Source organism: Coturnix japonica, chromosome 13 (assembly GCF_001577835.2).
Source record: "Coturnix japonica isolate 7356 chromosome 13, Coturnix japonica 2.1, whole genome shotgun sequence".
NCBI lineage: Eukaryota > Metazoa > Chordata > Aves > Galliformes > Phasianidae > Coturnix > Coturnix japonica.
The window spans coordinates 9,996,818-10,012,342 of record NC_029528.1 but is presented as its reverse complement, the minus strand read 5'-3'; the positions used below and the strand labels follow the sequence as shown (position 1 = coordinate 10,012,342).

General features: G+C 40.9%; 1 protein-coding gene across 2 annotated transcripts in view; it reads left to right on the top strand.

Annotated features, from left to right (window-relative positions):
• TTC1 (tetratricopeptide repeat domain 1) overlaps positions 1 to 8,803 on the top strand; it is a 31,413-nt gene extending 22,610 nt beyond the window's left edge. For both annotated transcript variants that reach the window (XM_015876073.2, XM_015876072.2), the window contains exons 7-8: positions 56 to 110; positions 7,580 to 8,803. In XM_015876073.2, the coding sequence (XP_015731559.1) occupies positions 56 to 110; positions 7,580 to 7,713 (189 nt within the window). In that variant the 3' untranslated portion in view covers positions 7,714 to 8,803. The remainder of the gene's footprint in view (positions 1 to 55; positions 111 to 7,579) is intronic.
• The last annotated feature ends 6,722 nt before the right edge of the window (positions 8,804 to 15,525 follow it).

Genomic DNA, 15,525 nt, shown 5'->3' with positions numbered 1-15,525 from the left:
CTGCAGTATTACTGAAAGCGTGGATCTGATTCCATTTCTGTCTTCCTTTCTGCAGCGATTACCTAGACAAATCGAAGAGCGGAATGAAAAATTAAAGAAAGAGATGTTAGGTAAGTAGTATGCTCATATAACTTGCTTAATACTCATTGTGGTCTGCTAGAAAAATAAAGGAAATAATCATGTTAAACAAAACTTATTATTTCTTCCTAGTTCTCCATTGCATATTTTTGCCTACAGAAAGTTTTAGCCAAATAATTTTCCCCTGCAGAAAAGGTTATTAGTTAAATTTAAAGGCAGTAATAGTCAAGAAATTCTATAACAATCCATGTAAAAGTGGAGGGAAATGGTTTGAAACAGGCCAACTGCTCTGTCCTTCCTCTGTGCAAGTAAACGTTCAAAGGAGACGTTCCCATGAATGGGTTAAAACAGTTTTCACTAAACCATACATGAAAGAATTCAACCAGCTGTAATAACTGAGCGTGTTTGATCTTGCATCTGAAGAAATAAATTTGGTTCCTTTTGTAGCATTTTCCACCTATAGACCTCCATGTCTTCATGTTTATCCTGGGTTATGTGGTATTTCAGTTCCATGTGTGTTGAGGCTACTTTAAGTCTACCTAGTGTTACAAGCAGGCCTCTGGCCTTGCTAGGAAAGGAATTTGATTTCTTAACTCTTCTTATAATTCATAAATGTTAATATACACCAAAAGATACTGCTGACCCTTTATTATTATTTTTTAAGAGAATGTAATTGGTGTAACTCATTTGAATGTATGTGCCCCCATCAGTTTATTATATGGCATTGCTTGGATAATAACTTAACTGGATTGACATATTTCAAAAGGATAATTACTTATTTAAGATTGCCGAAGGAAGTAAGGTTTTCTTATGTAATAATAGTTTGTGTAAAACACTTCCTTGCACACCTCACAGTGTTACAGGTAAACTAATAGTTGTGGGGTGACCTGCAAAGGCTGTTGCCAGCATCATTTGCTGCCTCCTAATCAGAAGGATTTGGTAGTTCCTACAGATTCAGATATCAGATATCCTGACATTCTGGTTTTAAAATGAGGTGTTGGTGGGGTTTTGTTTGTTTTCACACAGTCTTTTCGTCCTTGTTGTTTACAGCTTGCACACAAAAGAGCAAGGACAAATGACAATATAAGATAAAAAGAGAAAGTTGACTGTACGTGACCTGTTTCAGAACTAGCTGTCAGCAGTTACCTGTTTACTCATTCTAAGTGTGACAAGTAGTAGATGAAATGCTTTTTCTAAGATGGATAGGTTTTGAGAGTTTAGGAAGGTATTTCGTTATTCTGTGGGGAGTCAGGTTAACCAGTCTATCTTATGTACAATGACACTAATTCCTAAAATATTTGGGAGTAAGAGACTCTTTGAAGAGTTTCTACTGCAGTTGACATTGTTCGTTAATTTTTGCTTCTCACTGTGCAGGGATGTGTTTTGTTTGGTATGTGTCTTGATCTATTCAATTTAAATACAGTTGCTGTAAGGTTTTCTAGAGCTGCTCTACATCATCAGCATTGTGCTTAGAACAAGCTATAAATAACTGACAAATGCAGAAAATCTCCAGAAGGATCCTGCCTCTTTGTAGGACACGATGGTTTTCAACACAAACTAAAACAGAAACAGTTCCTGAGCTCTTTTGAATTCGCCCTTTTTTCTTTTTTTACTATTGATAACAGTGCCTGAAGAGCCTCACTAATCACAAAAAGGCCTGTACTGACACAATAAATCCAGCTTTATAAACTGCTATTACCAATTTAATTCTATATTGTTAACTTTTGTCTAGATTTCAGACCAGATGTAATTTTGTTTAAAAGTGTTAATTCAGTGGCAGGTAAGATTTGTGAACTGGCCTGGTCTTCCTGGAGCTAGATTAGGTGATGTGTATCGGGATCCTAGAGAAGGGAATCCTTTCTCAGTGGTATTATACATGTGTGAAGGGATGCACTGACATTACTTTTGTCAACAGCCAGACTAAGAGTCAGCACGTAACCCTATTTTCAGCCATAACCTCAGTGTGACAGGATTCATGTAAATTATCTCCCGTGTTGTTAAAATTGTCTGGTGTCATTTGGGAAGTTACTCATGGCACTACTTGTGATCAGCAGTGTAATGCAAAGTGAGGAATTTTCCTATCTTGTAGTCTCTTCATAGAACATATGAAGTTAAGTTTCAAACACAGGCAATAACTAACCATTTTATTTAAGTATTATGCTCAGTATCTTGTCCATAACAGAAGCAGCAGCAATGTCGTGCATCTTATGGTGCAGGCCTGGGAAGAGAAACCCTTCCAGCTGAAGGGTGGAGCTGGGAGGAATTGGGAGTTCCAGAAGGAATGTAAGACAAACTTGAATAAGCATAGTGGTTAAAACATTTATTTGGATTCTTTTGATTGTACAATGTGTTTGTTTTAAGCTGCTTCAACTCATGTTTTTAAATAACTTTTTTAGTGCTATCTACCCACTGAGTACAGCATCAGAATTGACAGTTGCTCAACAGTAATCTGCAACCAGTGCCAGGCGTAGGAAGATTTGTTCCCCAGCTCTCTCACAGGAGAGCCAGCTGTGCTGTCTGGGTTGTGTCCCAGAATACTTGATCCCAGGAGAGCAAGTCAGATGCATCCCAAGAGTTCCAGGTCAGGCCTGGTGCAGGTGCACTTACACTGAACTTACATAATAACTAACAATGACACACTTGTGCCTTGGTCCCTTTTGAAGCTGGGACACCACCTTGAATTTTTGTTTTAGCCTGTATATCAGCCCTTAAAGGTGTTTTTTCTGGGCTTTTATGGTATCAACTAAAACTAAGCACTAGTGTACCTAACATAGATGAGTAATGCTGCCATGAAAACCAGAACTGTGTACAAATCAACTTTAAAAAGAGTGCATCTTCCTCCTTCCCCCAGTTTTCTAGTGCCACAGCTCATTACCACATAGTTTGACAGAAACTGAAACTACTTCTTAAGTGATGGTACGTAAATAAATCAGAGTACAGATTCTTGGCCGGATCTTCTTTTCCAGACTACCTTGCTATGAATTCTTGCATACAAATGGTAGTTGTGTGTGATTAATGAAGTTGATGTCATTAGAAAAATGATGGTTTATTGCCAAACCAACCCCATTTCGCTTCTCAAGCTGGCGTTTGCCTTCAAATTATTTTCCTATTTTTCAATCAGTGTTAGCAGGTTAATGTTGTCACATGGTGCTAAAACTGGCTCAGTGCCACCTAACCTCTGTTTGAGTTTCATATAAATGAAAGCTTAATTTATAGCACACTTTCAAAGTAGCTTTTAAATGCCTGTGGCACTTAAATGTTCAGGGTCAGGTTGGACAGGGCTTTGGACATCCTCCATGAGGCTGCCAATGCCTGTGGCACAAGGGTTGGACTACATGGTCTCTAAAAGTCCCTTCTAACCCAAACCCATTCTGTGATTCTATGGTTCTTTCCCTTTATGGTTTCATAACATGGGCATCCTCTGTCTTTCTCAGTGCCTGGGATCAGAACACGTTGTGCAACAAGCTGGTCTTGTTTAGATCCTCTCTACTGTGATAAAGGACCGTGGCTCTCGGCTCTCAGGGACAGGGTGTGAAGTGAGCAGAAGTTTGGAAATGTTTCATTGAGGTTTAGCAGCTTGTTGTCTGTGATCACAACGTATAGATACAGGAAAGCTAAGCATATTGGATATAAATGTTGGGGTGGGACATAAGCCAATCTGTATAACCCATCTTATACAAATAATTCATCAATTCTGATCAAAAGTACTTGGGATTTTCAGTTTAAGTTATGAGTGTATTCCAGAAAATAGTAAGATGTTCATGCTTAGTAATTTGATTAACACAAAGACCTATTAGAACATATCACCTGGACCTGTCTATTTGCTTTTTCCAGCTACTTCCAGCTTTTTCCAGCTACTTAAGATCAGTGAAAATATTTGAGGCTTAATGCCTAAGGAACAATTTTCTTCTTTGATACTGAAGGGGTATGTTGTATTTGAATCTAAGCAGCTAAAGCTCAGTACTGTGAGTACAGAGAACATGAGGTCACTTGAAGTAGTTCAAAGCAGAACTGACATACAGTTACTTTTTGTCCAGTCTTTACTTACCATGTAGGGATAGGATGATGGTTTATCCCAGCTCTTCTAATTGCTTCAGAAACGCTGTTGATAGTACAGAAAGTTACACAAAGATAAGACTTCTTCAGAAATTTTTTAATCCAAAAACATTCTTAGCATAAACAGTATCTGGCTTTTCAACTTCCAAGCAACACATCATCTCTAGCAACTATATTAGAATCACCAGAAATACTCAACAGCAGTCAATTATGATTGTTACATGAAAAATAAATCATGGGAAGTCTTTGTGCATCTGTCTTTTGCAACAAAACATTACTTTTCTGTATAGGTGAATAATGAACCACAGATTTCTGAGACTTAACGTTGATTTTTCCCAGCTATTTTTCCTGTTAATCTCTGAATATTGTTCTGCTGAATAACTTCAGCATGATGGAGTTGCAGGTGAAAAGTACACACGTGCTCTTTAAAATACTGTTTCAGGAGAATGTGACCCTGCTCTGGCAAGTGCTCGAGTGCTGAGAACTCCTTGCAGCTGAGTCACAGCTCCACATGCGTTTTGCTTCCTTCCAGCACAGTCTCTTTTTTTAAGAGGTTTTTCTTTGGGGGAAGGGAAAGGTTGGGCTTAACTACTGATCTTAATTTAGGGATGAAAGGAGAATGGGGGAGGAAGAAACAGTGCTTTCCTGCAATGATGGGTTTATGCACTGCAAACAGCGGGAACAATGCTTTGGGCTTGAGTTCCTGGAAAAGGCAAGGCTTTCTTCTGCTTTATTAACATTTTAATTAACGTGGCTGCACCAAGAGGCAGTGCTGTATGTAGACTTCAGTGGCAGAAAAGAATGGTGAGCTGTAATCATGTTGCTTAATGTATAGTCACAGCTTGGGTGAGCTTAGAGCCTTAGCTTCTCCCAGAGAACTGGCGTAACTACAAGTAAGAATTGCCAAGGCAGTTAGTCCGTGTATATGCTCTAGTATGAACGGAAAAGAGCCATCACACTAACTGCCACTAGAAAAGGCCTTTCAGTGTTTCCTGAAACAGGCAAACTCGTCTGCCTGCTCCTGAGCCAGCTGCAGTGCTCGGATAACTTGTAAACTGTTTACAACTGGCTGTAGGAATGCCAGAATATGCCAGGATTCTTCCACCACCAGACAAAGACACTTCTCACCCAAAAAAAAAGTGAAGCTAAGCAATGACTGATTGTTTGTCTGAAAGCACAATAGAAACTATTCATCCCCATCCTAGAGACACTATGAATATCTTTGTCGTTTTATACCCAGAGTGCTTTTAGGATGAAGTGTAAAATTATGAACTCGACTTAGTACTTTATTTACACTGAACAGTGTGGCTTAAAAAAATAAATCTGTAGAAGGAAGCTAACCCTAAGTGAGCCACCCAATGGAGTAACCTTGACCAGATCACTCAATTACCTCGTCTGTTCATCCAAACAGGAAAATAATATTAATAAAAACAAAAAGCAAAATCCCATCCAACTAACGAGCTGCTTTTGTAGACAAGGGTTGCCTTTTTTCACACAGAAGACCTCAGAATTTCCATTTTGACTCTCAGAGGCCACTAAACATAATTGCACAGATATCTGAAAGATACCCAGTTGTGAACCTGCACTTTGATGCAAGATCTTTACTTACACTGGCTAATATTTAGAAGTACTGTAGTAACGATAACTGTTAGTTTCCCTACGCAGGATTGAGCTGTTCCTCAGACTGAAATGCTGGCGTTTTTTTACTATCATTTCTTTTTGTATTTTCTATGAATGTTTTCTAAAAGGTTCCCTGCTCTAATTTGGTTTTGCAAACGTGATTGGAATTAGTCTATTTTGAATTACTGGGGCAGCATTTAACCCGGCTTCAACAGTTGCCAGATAGTCTGCCCCTTGTCTCTTATATCTATTGAATAAGTTCAGACTTTGATACTGTTTCTGTTTTGAGTACAGTCACAGGGTTGCAGCATGGTGCAAGGCAGATGACTTGATCTGTTTGTACTCTGTGTACCATAAATACCATTCATGTCTTTTTGCAAAGGACTTGCATGGAACTTCACTCCTTACCTTGATGTATTTTGTCACTGCTGTGAAGTTACTACTTCAGTCTGGCTTAGCAAGAAAGCTCTAACTCAGTCCAGATTGTTTGCTGCAGTGCAGCGATAAAACTTAGCTAATAGCAGTAATAATTACTGCACTTCTGAGGAGAACTTGTCCTGGGTGCCACCTTAAGCAAAAGAACCTAGCAGAAGCATAGGAATGGAATGGTAACGGTTCTTATGACTTTGCTGTTGTATCCTAATACTTACTGTAGAAATAGAAGCAAAGGTAGAGATGACATCTAGAATAACATGTGCACTGCTTGTGTCTAAGATTGCTTTAAGAAAGTGCACACATGTGGGTTAGGAACAGCCAGGAGGAACGTAACATTTTTCTTGGAGAAGCAGCCATCCCTTCTGCCTTGTCATGCCAAGAGATCAGCTGCTTGTCTTCAGCCTGCACTGAAGGTGTTACTTTTGCCTCTTGTTTAATTTTATGCATTTTACCTATTCTATGATCTCTGTTTAGATATGATTTTTTTTGAAGGATGTCCTTTTGTTGTCCTTCTCCTTTTATAGGTGGTAGGAACTATTGTTTAGTAGAGTCAGACAGCTTGTGTGGTGTATATATTAATAGTAGCCTTTGGATTTTAACTGTTGTACCTTATGTATATTTAATCATGCTCGTTAAATAACGGTTGCTTAGAATTCCTAGCAGGGATGAGTTAGCTGCAGAGAACTGTAGTTTTGAACATGGGTTCCTGATGCCAGGATGTCATCTGTCATGCTGAGAATGGTAACAAAGTTATATGCTTCAAATGGAACTGCTTAGTTAGAAGGTGCAGGTACATTGATGGATTTGTTTTAATGTTTGTTGTATCAATATACGTAATCTAGAAAGAGATCTGTAATAATTACGAGTGAGCCAGGTTTGAACTTTGGCTTTCTCTGTTTCTGTTGGCAGACTAGGAAGGTGGGCAGTTCTAATATCACTGAATGTTCACAGAACTGTAACTGCACCAAAGTGGCAGGAACTGAAAAATTTATGTTAAAAAACAGAGTGTTGGCAGGTATCAAATTATATCCAAGGCTAATTTTTTTGTGTGCTGCTAAGGTCCTGTAAGGAGCAATTATGACAGAGGAAATAAAGAACTACAAGGTAGCCAGAGACAGATGGTGTCTGCAGCCACTGTGTCAGGGCTGCCTGACAGACCTGGCAGAATCTGAACTGATCTGCTTTCAGCTCCAGAGCTGACATTGACTACAGCACAACTGGAACTTTTTTTGTTCATACAGGAGCCTAAATATCCAACTGACTGGAGAGATTTCTGCAGCATTTACCTTGAATTAGTAGATAAATTAGTGGAGCTGGAGTGTGTAGTTGGGCATCATTCAGTGGGAGTTTTCCCTCTGCTTACTACTCACGTATTTCTTTTTCATTGTAGGCAAACTGAAAGATCTTGGGAATTTGGTTCTCCGCCCCTTTGGCCTGTCAACAGAAAATTTCCAGATAAAACAGGATTCATCAACTGGCTCATATTCCATCAATTTTGTTCAAAATCCAAATAACAATAGATAACGTGAATATTCAGCTTAGTTCTGCTGGCTTTCAGGCATCGTGACCATGTGCTTGCACGCTCCAATACAAGGATTCATCAGACATTCTTCACTCTATCCAAGTGAAGATAGACTCAAGCAAATTCATTTCCCTGCTTATAAATTATTTACAATGTGGATGTAAAGAAAGTCGGTTGACTTCTTTTAGTGATAACTATGTCCTGTGTGTGATTCTTCACTTGCAGTATTTGGCTTGTCCACCAGTCAGGTACATTATTTTGGCCCATTCAATACTGGCAAGAAAATTCTAGCAAGCAGTTCAGTTGAATGAAAATGCCCGTGCACCTGTGGCCAAGAAAAAAGCCAAATGGTGTCTTGGGGAAATTAACAAATCTAGCAGAAGCACATCTCCTCGTTCAGGAGGTGGATGTGACTGGCAGCATGCATAGAAGCAAGCCGACCTCCTCTGTGGAATATATTTTCTTGGTAATAAAGGCTTAGTATTTCTGTTGGGTTGAATGTGAAGTTTTTGCCTTGTCTGAATCCTTTCCATGGTGGCAGTGTTGTTTGAAATTCTTATATCTACCCACAAATAACATACATACATGACAGTAATTTGATGCACTTGAGGTGGTTTTTTTTTCTTGCTTATCTCAACATCAGTAAATTATCCTCAGGATACTCTTTGTTTACTTTTATTTTTTTAATAGATATTTATTTTCTTTTGAAGGAGATACAGAAGCCGTGTAATGTTACATATACACCTTGGAAAGGTCACATAAAGTTCGGGAAATCTGCTTCTCTAAGACTTACTCATGTTACAGATTCCCATTATGGCCAACAATTGACATTGAAATCGACTGTGAAAGTTCCTAATGATGTAATAGGCTTCGAGAGTGCTGAAGCATTAATTTATGGAGAGCTATTAAAAAAAAAAGTGTTTTTCAAGTAGTTCATTCATATTTTGGAGAACGGATGTTGTTTGTAATTATTACATACTGGTTTGCGTTGTTTTTTTGTAATCAGTGTGGAAATGTTTACGTTGGAGGCAGATTTCTTCAGTTGTCTCCATGCAGATTTCAAAGGATGATTTCATTAAAGAATTACTGGTAGCTCTGTGTTGGCTATTAGTTGTCATCTTAAATTTATTTCAAGAAATCTTTGTGTGTGCACTGAAAGACTGAAACTGTAGGAGTTGCATCTTCTGAGCTCCAGTCTTTACAGTGATATGCCTGAAGGGAATACTCTCAAGCTGAGCTTTCTTGGTGCTTTCTTTTTCTTCCATTTTGACAGTGCAGACTTAGGGGTGTAGCTCTTTGTTGTTGGTTGGTTGGTTTTTGATCGTTGTTTCACTCTGTCCTGGTGCGTTTTTAGTTTTGACTTTGTGGTTGACTGTTTATAAACTACTCCATGTCTGCAGTGAGGTTGTGTTACATCTATGGGAATTAAAATGTCATTGCCAAGAGAGAAACACAAATTTACAGTAGGACTGTGCTGCTTTTAACATCTTCTGTGTAATTAAAATGTCACTTTAACTAAGCAAAAGCATCCAGCCTCTAGGATTTCCACGTGCTGAAACAGTAACTATGTCTTGTTTTCCTGGAGTGCAGTTCCTACTGTGCAAGATCTGATTTCCTTACTAAAATTGGGTAGACTGCTGGGTATATGGATGGGAGGTTTTAAAGAGAGATGATGCACACAGAACTGGCAGCTCTGCTTTCAGAAGTGAGCTCTTTAGATTCACGGAAGGCTTATTAGGTGGAGCAGAGTATTGAGACTGGTATAAATCTCACTAATTTTCCCGAAGTCTGGACTACTAAGAAGCAGAACTTCACAGCAGCCCTGGGCAGAGGCCATGTTGAGCTGGAGCTCGTAAGCTTGGTTTGAGCCCAAACTGAGAAGCCACTCAGGAATGCCTGAATCATGCTTTGCTAAAGCTTCTAGGTCAGCATGTGACAGGTAGAGGCGTATACTGTTGCTGTTGCAGGCTCCACGCTGCCTGACACTGAAGTAGTGCCTGGCCGTAGAAGCAGAACAGTACGGCTGCAGCTGGAGCAAGGCAATCCACTGACCTGAATTTCACCATCTAACTCCTGGCCTGGGCAAAGGAGTGCATCCAGGGCTTTGTCTTGTTTAGCAACAGCCCTCTGTCACTGAATGTGAGGCAGCTTAGATCAGAATCCCAGCCTTCACTTAACTGCAATTCATACCCTTGCACCATGCATAAATTGAACCACTTTGAAGCTACTGTGGATACTTAATTTTTTTCTTTGTATCTTGATTATTGCCAATTAATTGTTATCTTTACCCAGCTTTCTGTGTTGAATATTTTCTGGCATGTGGCTGTTGCCTGAAGTTACAGGCAGTATTTATCAGTTTGCTGCTTTGTCTTACAAATGAGTTTGGTGACAAATGCTCTTCCTGCCATTCTGTTCCTGCTTCTTATCTCTCTTTAAAGGCCTTTTTGGGCAGAAGCTGGGTCGCTTATTCTGGAAAATAAAAGCACAGCAAAACTTTCGATATTTCTACCTGCTGTGCAACTTCCCAGCCGGATGCCTGCTGTGTATCTGTAGTTTTAAAATGAAGGGCAGAATAAATGGAGCTGAAGAATTGCAGCTGATTTGCTTTTCATACTTGTTTGTAATTTAATTGCATTGTGTGAAAGAGACAGTTTAATGTCACTGGAAGTTGTGCACACCATTAGAGAGGAGTGATCTGTAGGTCATTCCTACTCAAAGTGCCGCTGTCTGACTAGAATAGAAACCACTGGTCTGCGTTATTTGACATAACTGCAAGTTTTCTTCCAGGTAAAAGGCCAATTAATTGCCTGAAGAAGCTCTTGTGCGTTGTCCACATCCTGAACCAGCTGCTTTTCTTTTCTTTTTTGGCTTTGGCTTTTTATTTTAAAAGGGATTTTATTTTTCATGTCTAAACTAGTCATCACAGCTGCCAAGAGAAAGGTAATTGGTGCTTCCTCCTGTTGGAAATGGCCACAAATCCACTGCATTGCCAGGGTGTTTTGAGTCACACGCATTGGGTTTACAGCCTCTAACAGGAAAAAATGCTTTATGCAGCAATCTTTTAAATAAAAATGCTTTAAACGAACATCATCTCTTACAGATTTGTTCCAATAGTTACTCACCTTTATGTTTTCAACAAACATGCCTCTGTTCCACTTGTTGTTGTCCCTCCTCAGCACCCAGCCTTTGTTTCATCTCATTTCTCTGCAAAAATATAAAGCCGTTAGTACCTGGCATTTTCTCCCCGAACATGTTTGCATAGTAATGAAGGAGCCAGCTGGTTTTCTCTGTAAGCTGAACAGACAGGGTTTCTTTAAGACTTTCCCTACAAATAATATTCTCCTAGATTTCTGTAATGTTTGTGTCAGGCTTTTTTTTTTCCCCCTATATTTAAGAAAGGACATCGGAACTGCTGAGTTTTGTCTATTCTCTATGGCAAGCATGACATTCTTGCTCATTTCTTTCTTGCTGATATGCTCGAATACTGTTAGACCTTTGGGCAACAGCTGTGCCAGGTTTTAGACCCTCTAAGCCTTTTCTGGAATAGCTGGTTCCTCAGACATAGCCCCCTATTTTCCTGCAGCTGTGGGTGAGTTGTTCTTGCTTGTGTTATTGTAGCTAAATGCAGAATTCAGTCATATTTTCTCTGGTCTAGCTAGACAGAAAATGTGTTGTTTGGTATGACTTCCCACCATGCTGCTGTTACCGGGGTTTTCAGGAGTGACTTCAGGTTTGCTTCTCACTGACAGATGGAAGTGTTGAATAGTATGAGAACTAGCAGAGATCTGAGCAGGATCTCCCAGGAAGCACCCCCCCATTGGAAGGACAAAGGCGAACTGAGATCTGCCAGAGAGACAGACCTTAATTCATGTGCGCAACATTCATATTGTGGATGCTTACCTATAAATATTAAGTATATTGTGGATTGCAGTGCCAGCTGATGTATCTTTATGATTAGATTAGCTGAGAATAGTTGAGTGACACGATCTGTTTTTGATGGATTTTAATTACCTCTTTTCTATTAATTCTTTCTTGAGACCCTGCTTGCTCGTCACACATTCTCGTGCTGCTTGGTGTGAGTAGTGATTGCAGACAATGTTTCAAGCCAGCGTCATCTCAAAAGAAACAGGTGATCTCAAAGTTCACGCTTTGATGTTGGATGGAATTACTGATGCTACAATATAGCTCAACTTGCCATTTTTAATAGAGATACTGACAGCACGGGAGAAATGGCTTTTTTGGCCATTAAAAGACAAAATGCAATCTTTTGATTTGCACAAAGCAGTAAAAACAACACTGGAGCGATTTTCTTTATCCTTTGACAGCAGATCTGTTACAGCAATTGATGGGGCCCCAGCAATGGCTGGTTAAAAAGCAGGACTTATAAAATTAATAGAAGATGATGCAATTGCTGCCAGCAGCTCATGTTTGATGAAATATCACTGCATCATACATCAAGAAAATTTATGCATGAAAGCTTTAAAAATGGATAATGTGCAAATCATCATCAAAGCTGTGAATTTCATAAAGTCCAAGGGATTGAATCATCACCAGTTCCAGGAGTTCCTTAAAAGTATGGATGCTGATTATGGGGACATCATTTACTTTTCTGAAGGAAGGTGACTAAGAGTAAAATGCTAAAAATTTCTTACAAGTTGTGAAATGAATTCATGTCATTCGTGGGATCAAAAGGAAAATCTGTGCCAGAACTTGTAGATGAAAAATGGCTCATGGATTTAGCATTTGTGGTGGATTTGGCTACTCATTTAATTGAGTTAAACCTGTCTTGAGAGTGAGATTTAATTTTTCTGTGCTATATTTTGAACCATGACAGCATTCAAAATGAAACTGAGTTATGGCAAGCTGGAGTGTTTTCTTGTAAATAATCTACATTTAATTATAACGGTAAATTTCAGATTATGTCACTTCTATTACTTCTACACCTTCATGTGTGATGGGAGAGGGATACCCAGGAGAGCTGTGTTCATCTTCTCTTCCTCTCTGCTGCCACTCCTGTGTCAGACCTGGACAAAGTTCACGGAGTTGGCGCTGTCTCAATTTGTATCATAAGTTCTGCCTTTCTGTCAGCAGCCTTAAGCAGGAGACAACACTCCCCAGCACAGAAAAGAGACCTTGGGACTCACGTAATCCATGCCCATGACTTACTGTAACTGCAGTGCTGCTGCTCCCCTCCTGCCCAGCCATTAAGCAAGGATATGAAACCACTCCCAGCTCCTCACACCGGAACATTTGGGGTTTGGTAAAGCACCAAGCTTTGAAGTTGAACCTTTCCCTCCCTGATTAGTGCATTTCATCACTTTCTTTTGGACCCGCCTTCCCCTGATGAGAGCAGACACAACTGTACAGAAAGGAGAAGCCTCTGGTCACCAGCTCCTGTGCTTTAATGAGCTGTTCTGTTCCTAAGGGATTACTGCAGCAGCCAGGAGCCAAGAACCAATTATATCCAAGTACCACCTCTCTTTAACTGTAGGTACAGATGTGTACGGGCACATTTAATGTGCCTTAATACATAGCTTATTCGCAAGCTTTCCCTGTTTGGAAGAATCCCAGCATTTTCTTTTCAGCTGCTTAGTTTTTTTTCTAAACCTGCACAGCCTCCTGCATGAAAGGATGTAATTGCTGGGGGTATCTTTCAGCAGCAGAGGCTCTGGTTAGCTGCTTGTCAAAGAAACATTCTGCTGAGGAAGAGTAAATTGTCAGGCTCTTGGCCGCTGTGGCATTAAGCCAGAGTCATCACAGCCTACCCTGACAGAGCAAAGTCCTTTAGAGATGAAATGTCCTAAAACAGCCAAAAAAACATTAACCACATTTTTCTGATTCCACACGTTCAGCGGCAAACTTCCCAGCTGGAGACATCACCATTTGCAGCTACGGCTCCAGCCTGGAGCCAGGATTCCCCCATACCTGCCTGCTGCTCATGGACACAGCACTAACATCTCTCCTTTCCCAGCTCAGTCAGTTCACCCAGCTGTCCTTTGCATCACAGCCCACACTGACCGTATCCCCAGCACTGCTGCAGGGACCGGGGGCTCAGTGCTGCAGGAGGTGGTTAGAATGGCCTAAATGTATTCCTGGAGCATTGCTGGCATGTGCCAGCCATAAAACAGGCCTCTGGAGAGGCAGCAGGGCGGCTGGGCTCTGCTGGAATAATTGCATCCAGCAATTGCATCTGTCTTTATCTCAGGGAGGACTGACACGTTTCCATTAGCTCATCTGCCACAGCCTGCTGTATTGGGACACTTTTCTGTCTGAGAAAAGAGGAAATGCAGAATCTGGCAGCTCTGGGAAGAGGAGGCTACAAGCAGATGTACTGCCTGCTATGTGACAGCTCTCTGTGGCCCCACGGACCTGCATGTGCCCAGTCTGAGCTCAAACACAGCAGAGGCACCGATACGTGCAGTCAGCAGTAAGTTTACTAAACCAAGACACAACCAATGGCTCTGCTGTTTTAATTTTACTATATTAAGGAAAACACATCTGATGTATGTACAGCAGCCCTTGTTGTCCCAGCTTTTTTGCAGTGTTCTCTTTGAAAAGGCAAACAGACCAGCTGTACTGTATTAGTAGTTCAGAGACCTCATCTTAAACACAGGCCAATGCTCTTCCTTCTGCATTCTGGAGCCCCAGCCACTTTTTCCAATGGCTCAGAGAACTTTAATATTTGAACGAGCCCGGGAGCAGGCACAGCCTGCCTTTAATATTTAATGACCAAGAGGACTACATTTGGAAGTCTGTGCCTCTGAGCTCTTAAGACTCGGAGATCTTAGCTGAAAGTCTGGATTTCAGAGTTAGAACTGCCCCTCCTTAGCTCTGAATATTTACCCAAAGTTCCAAGCAGCCCAAAGCTGACACACTGGTCACAGTGTACCTGGCCCCCAGCACTCATGGCTTGGGCTCCAAATCCAGCAGGTGGATAGAAACAAACACTGCTGAAACACTCGAGGGAAAATCGTGAGCAGAACCATAAAGCTGCAGAATGCAAACAACAACCTGCCAGCACCGAACCAACCAGGAAACAACCCAACCCTTTTTCTAAGGCCATCCGTATGTACTGAGCCACCCAGAGCTTCCCTCACAAAGAGGGAAAAGAGGAACCGTCTTCCTTCTCTCTACGCTCCTCACCACATCACATTAAAAAGCAACAAGTATGTGACAGCATCTGAACTGACCACACCACCTCTCTGTTAGCAATACGCCTGATTTCCTTCACAAGTCTGCCCATTGGTCTCACCTTATAAGAAATCTCGTTTCTCCATTCCAATCCCTCACATTTCAGCTGGCACATCAGCACCACGAGCACTTTTGCTCTCATTAAGTATTCCCCTTTTGATGCTTTGGAGAAGCAGTAAACATTATTACAGAGTGGCATTGTGCAGCATTGGCTTCGCTGCTGAAGGCTGGCTTCCTTTCATACTTTTCATCACCAAACTGCTGGAGTGAAGATTAATTACTCAATGGAGTAATTGCAAACCTCCGAAACCTGTACGGCCAACCTCTCCTGTGGGTTTCACAGCCATGCAGCAAATCCAGCAGTCCCACAGGGAAAGCTCCCAACACAATGCCACAAAGGAAAAGCCATTAGTGAGCAATTACATTTCAGCAGGATTTCCCCTCTTCACCGACCCCTAATGAGGGTAACCAATTCAAGAGGAACTGCTGCAAGAATGAATGAATAATGAGAAAGAGGGGATGGGAGTTCCTGTAATCCGGGCAGAATAAGAAACAACTCTGTGAAGGCAAAGAAAAGCAGATGCTGGAGCTGTGTTCCAAGCAATGGCCAGAGGTGGAGACCT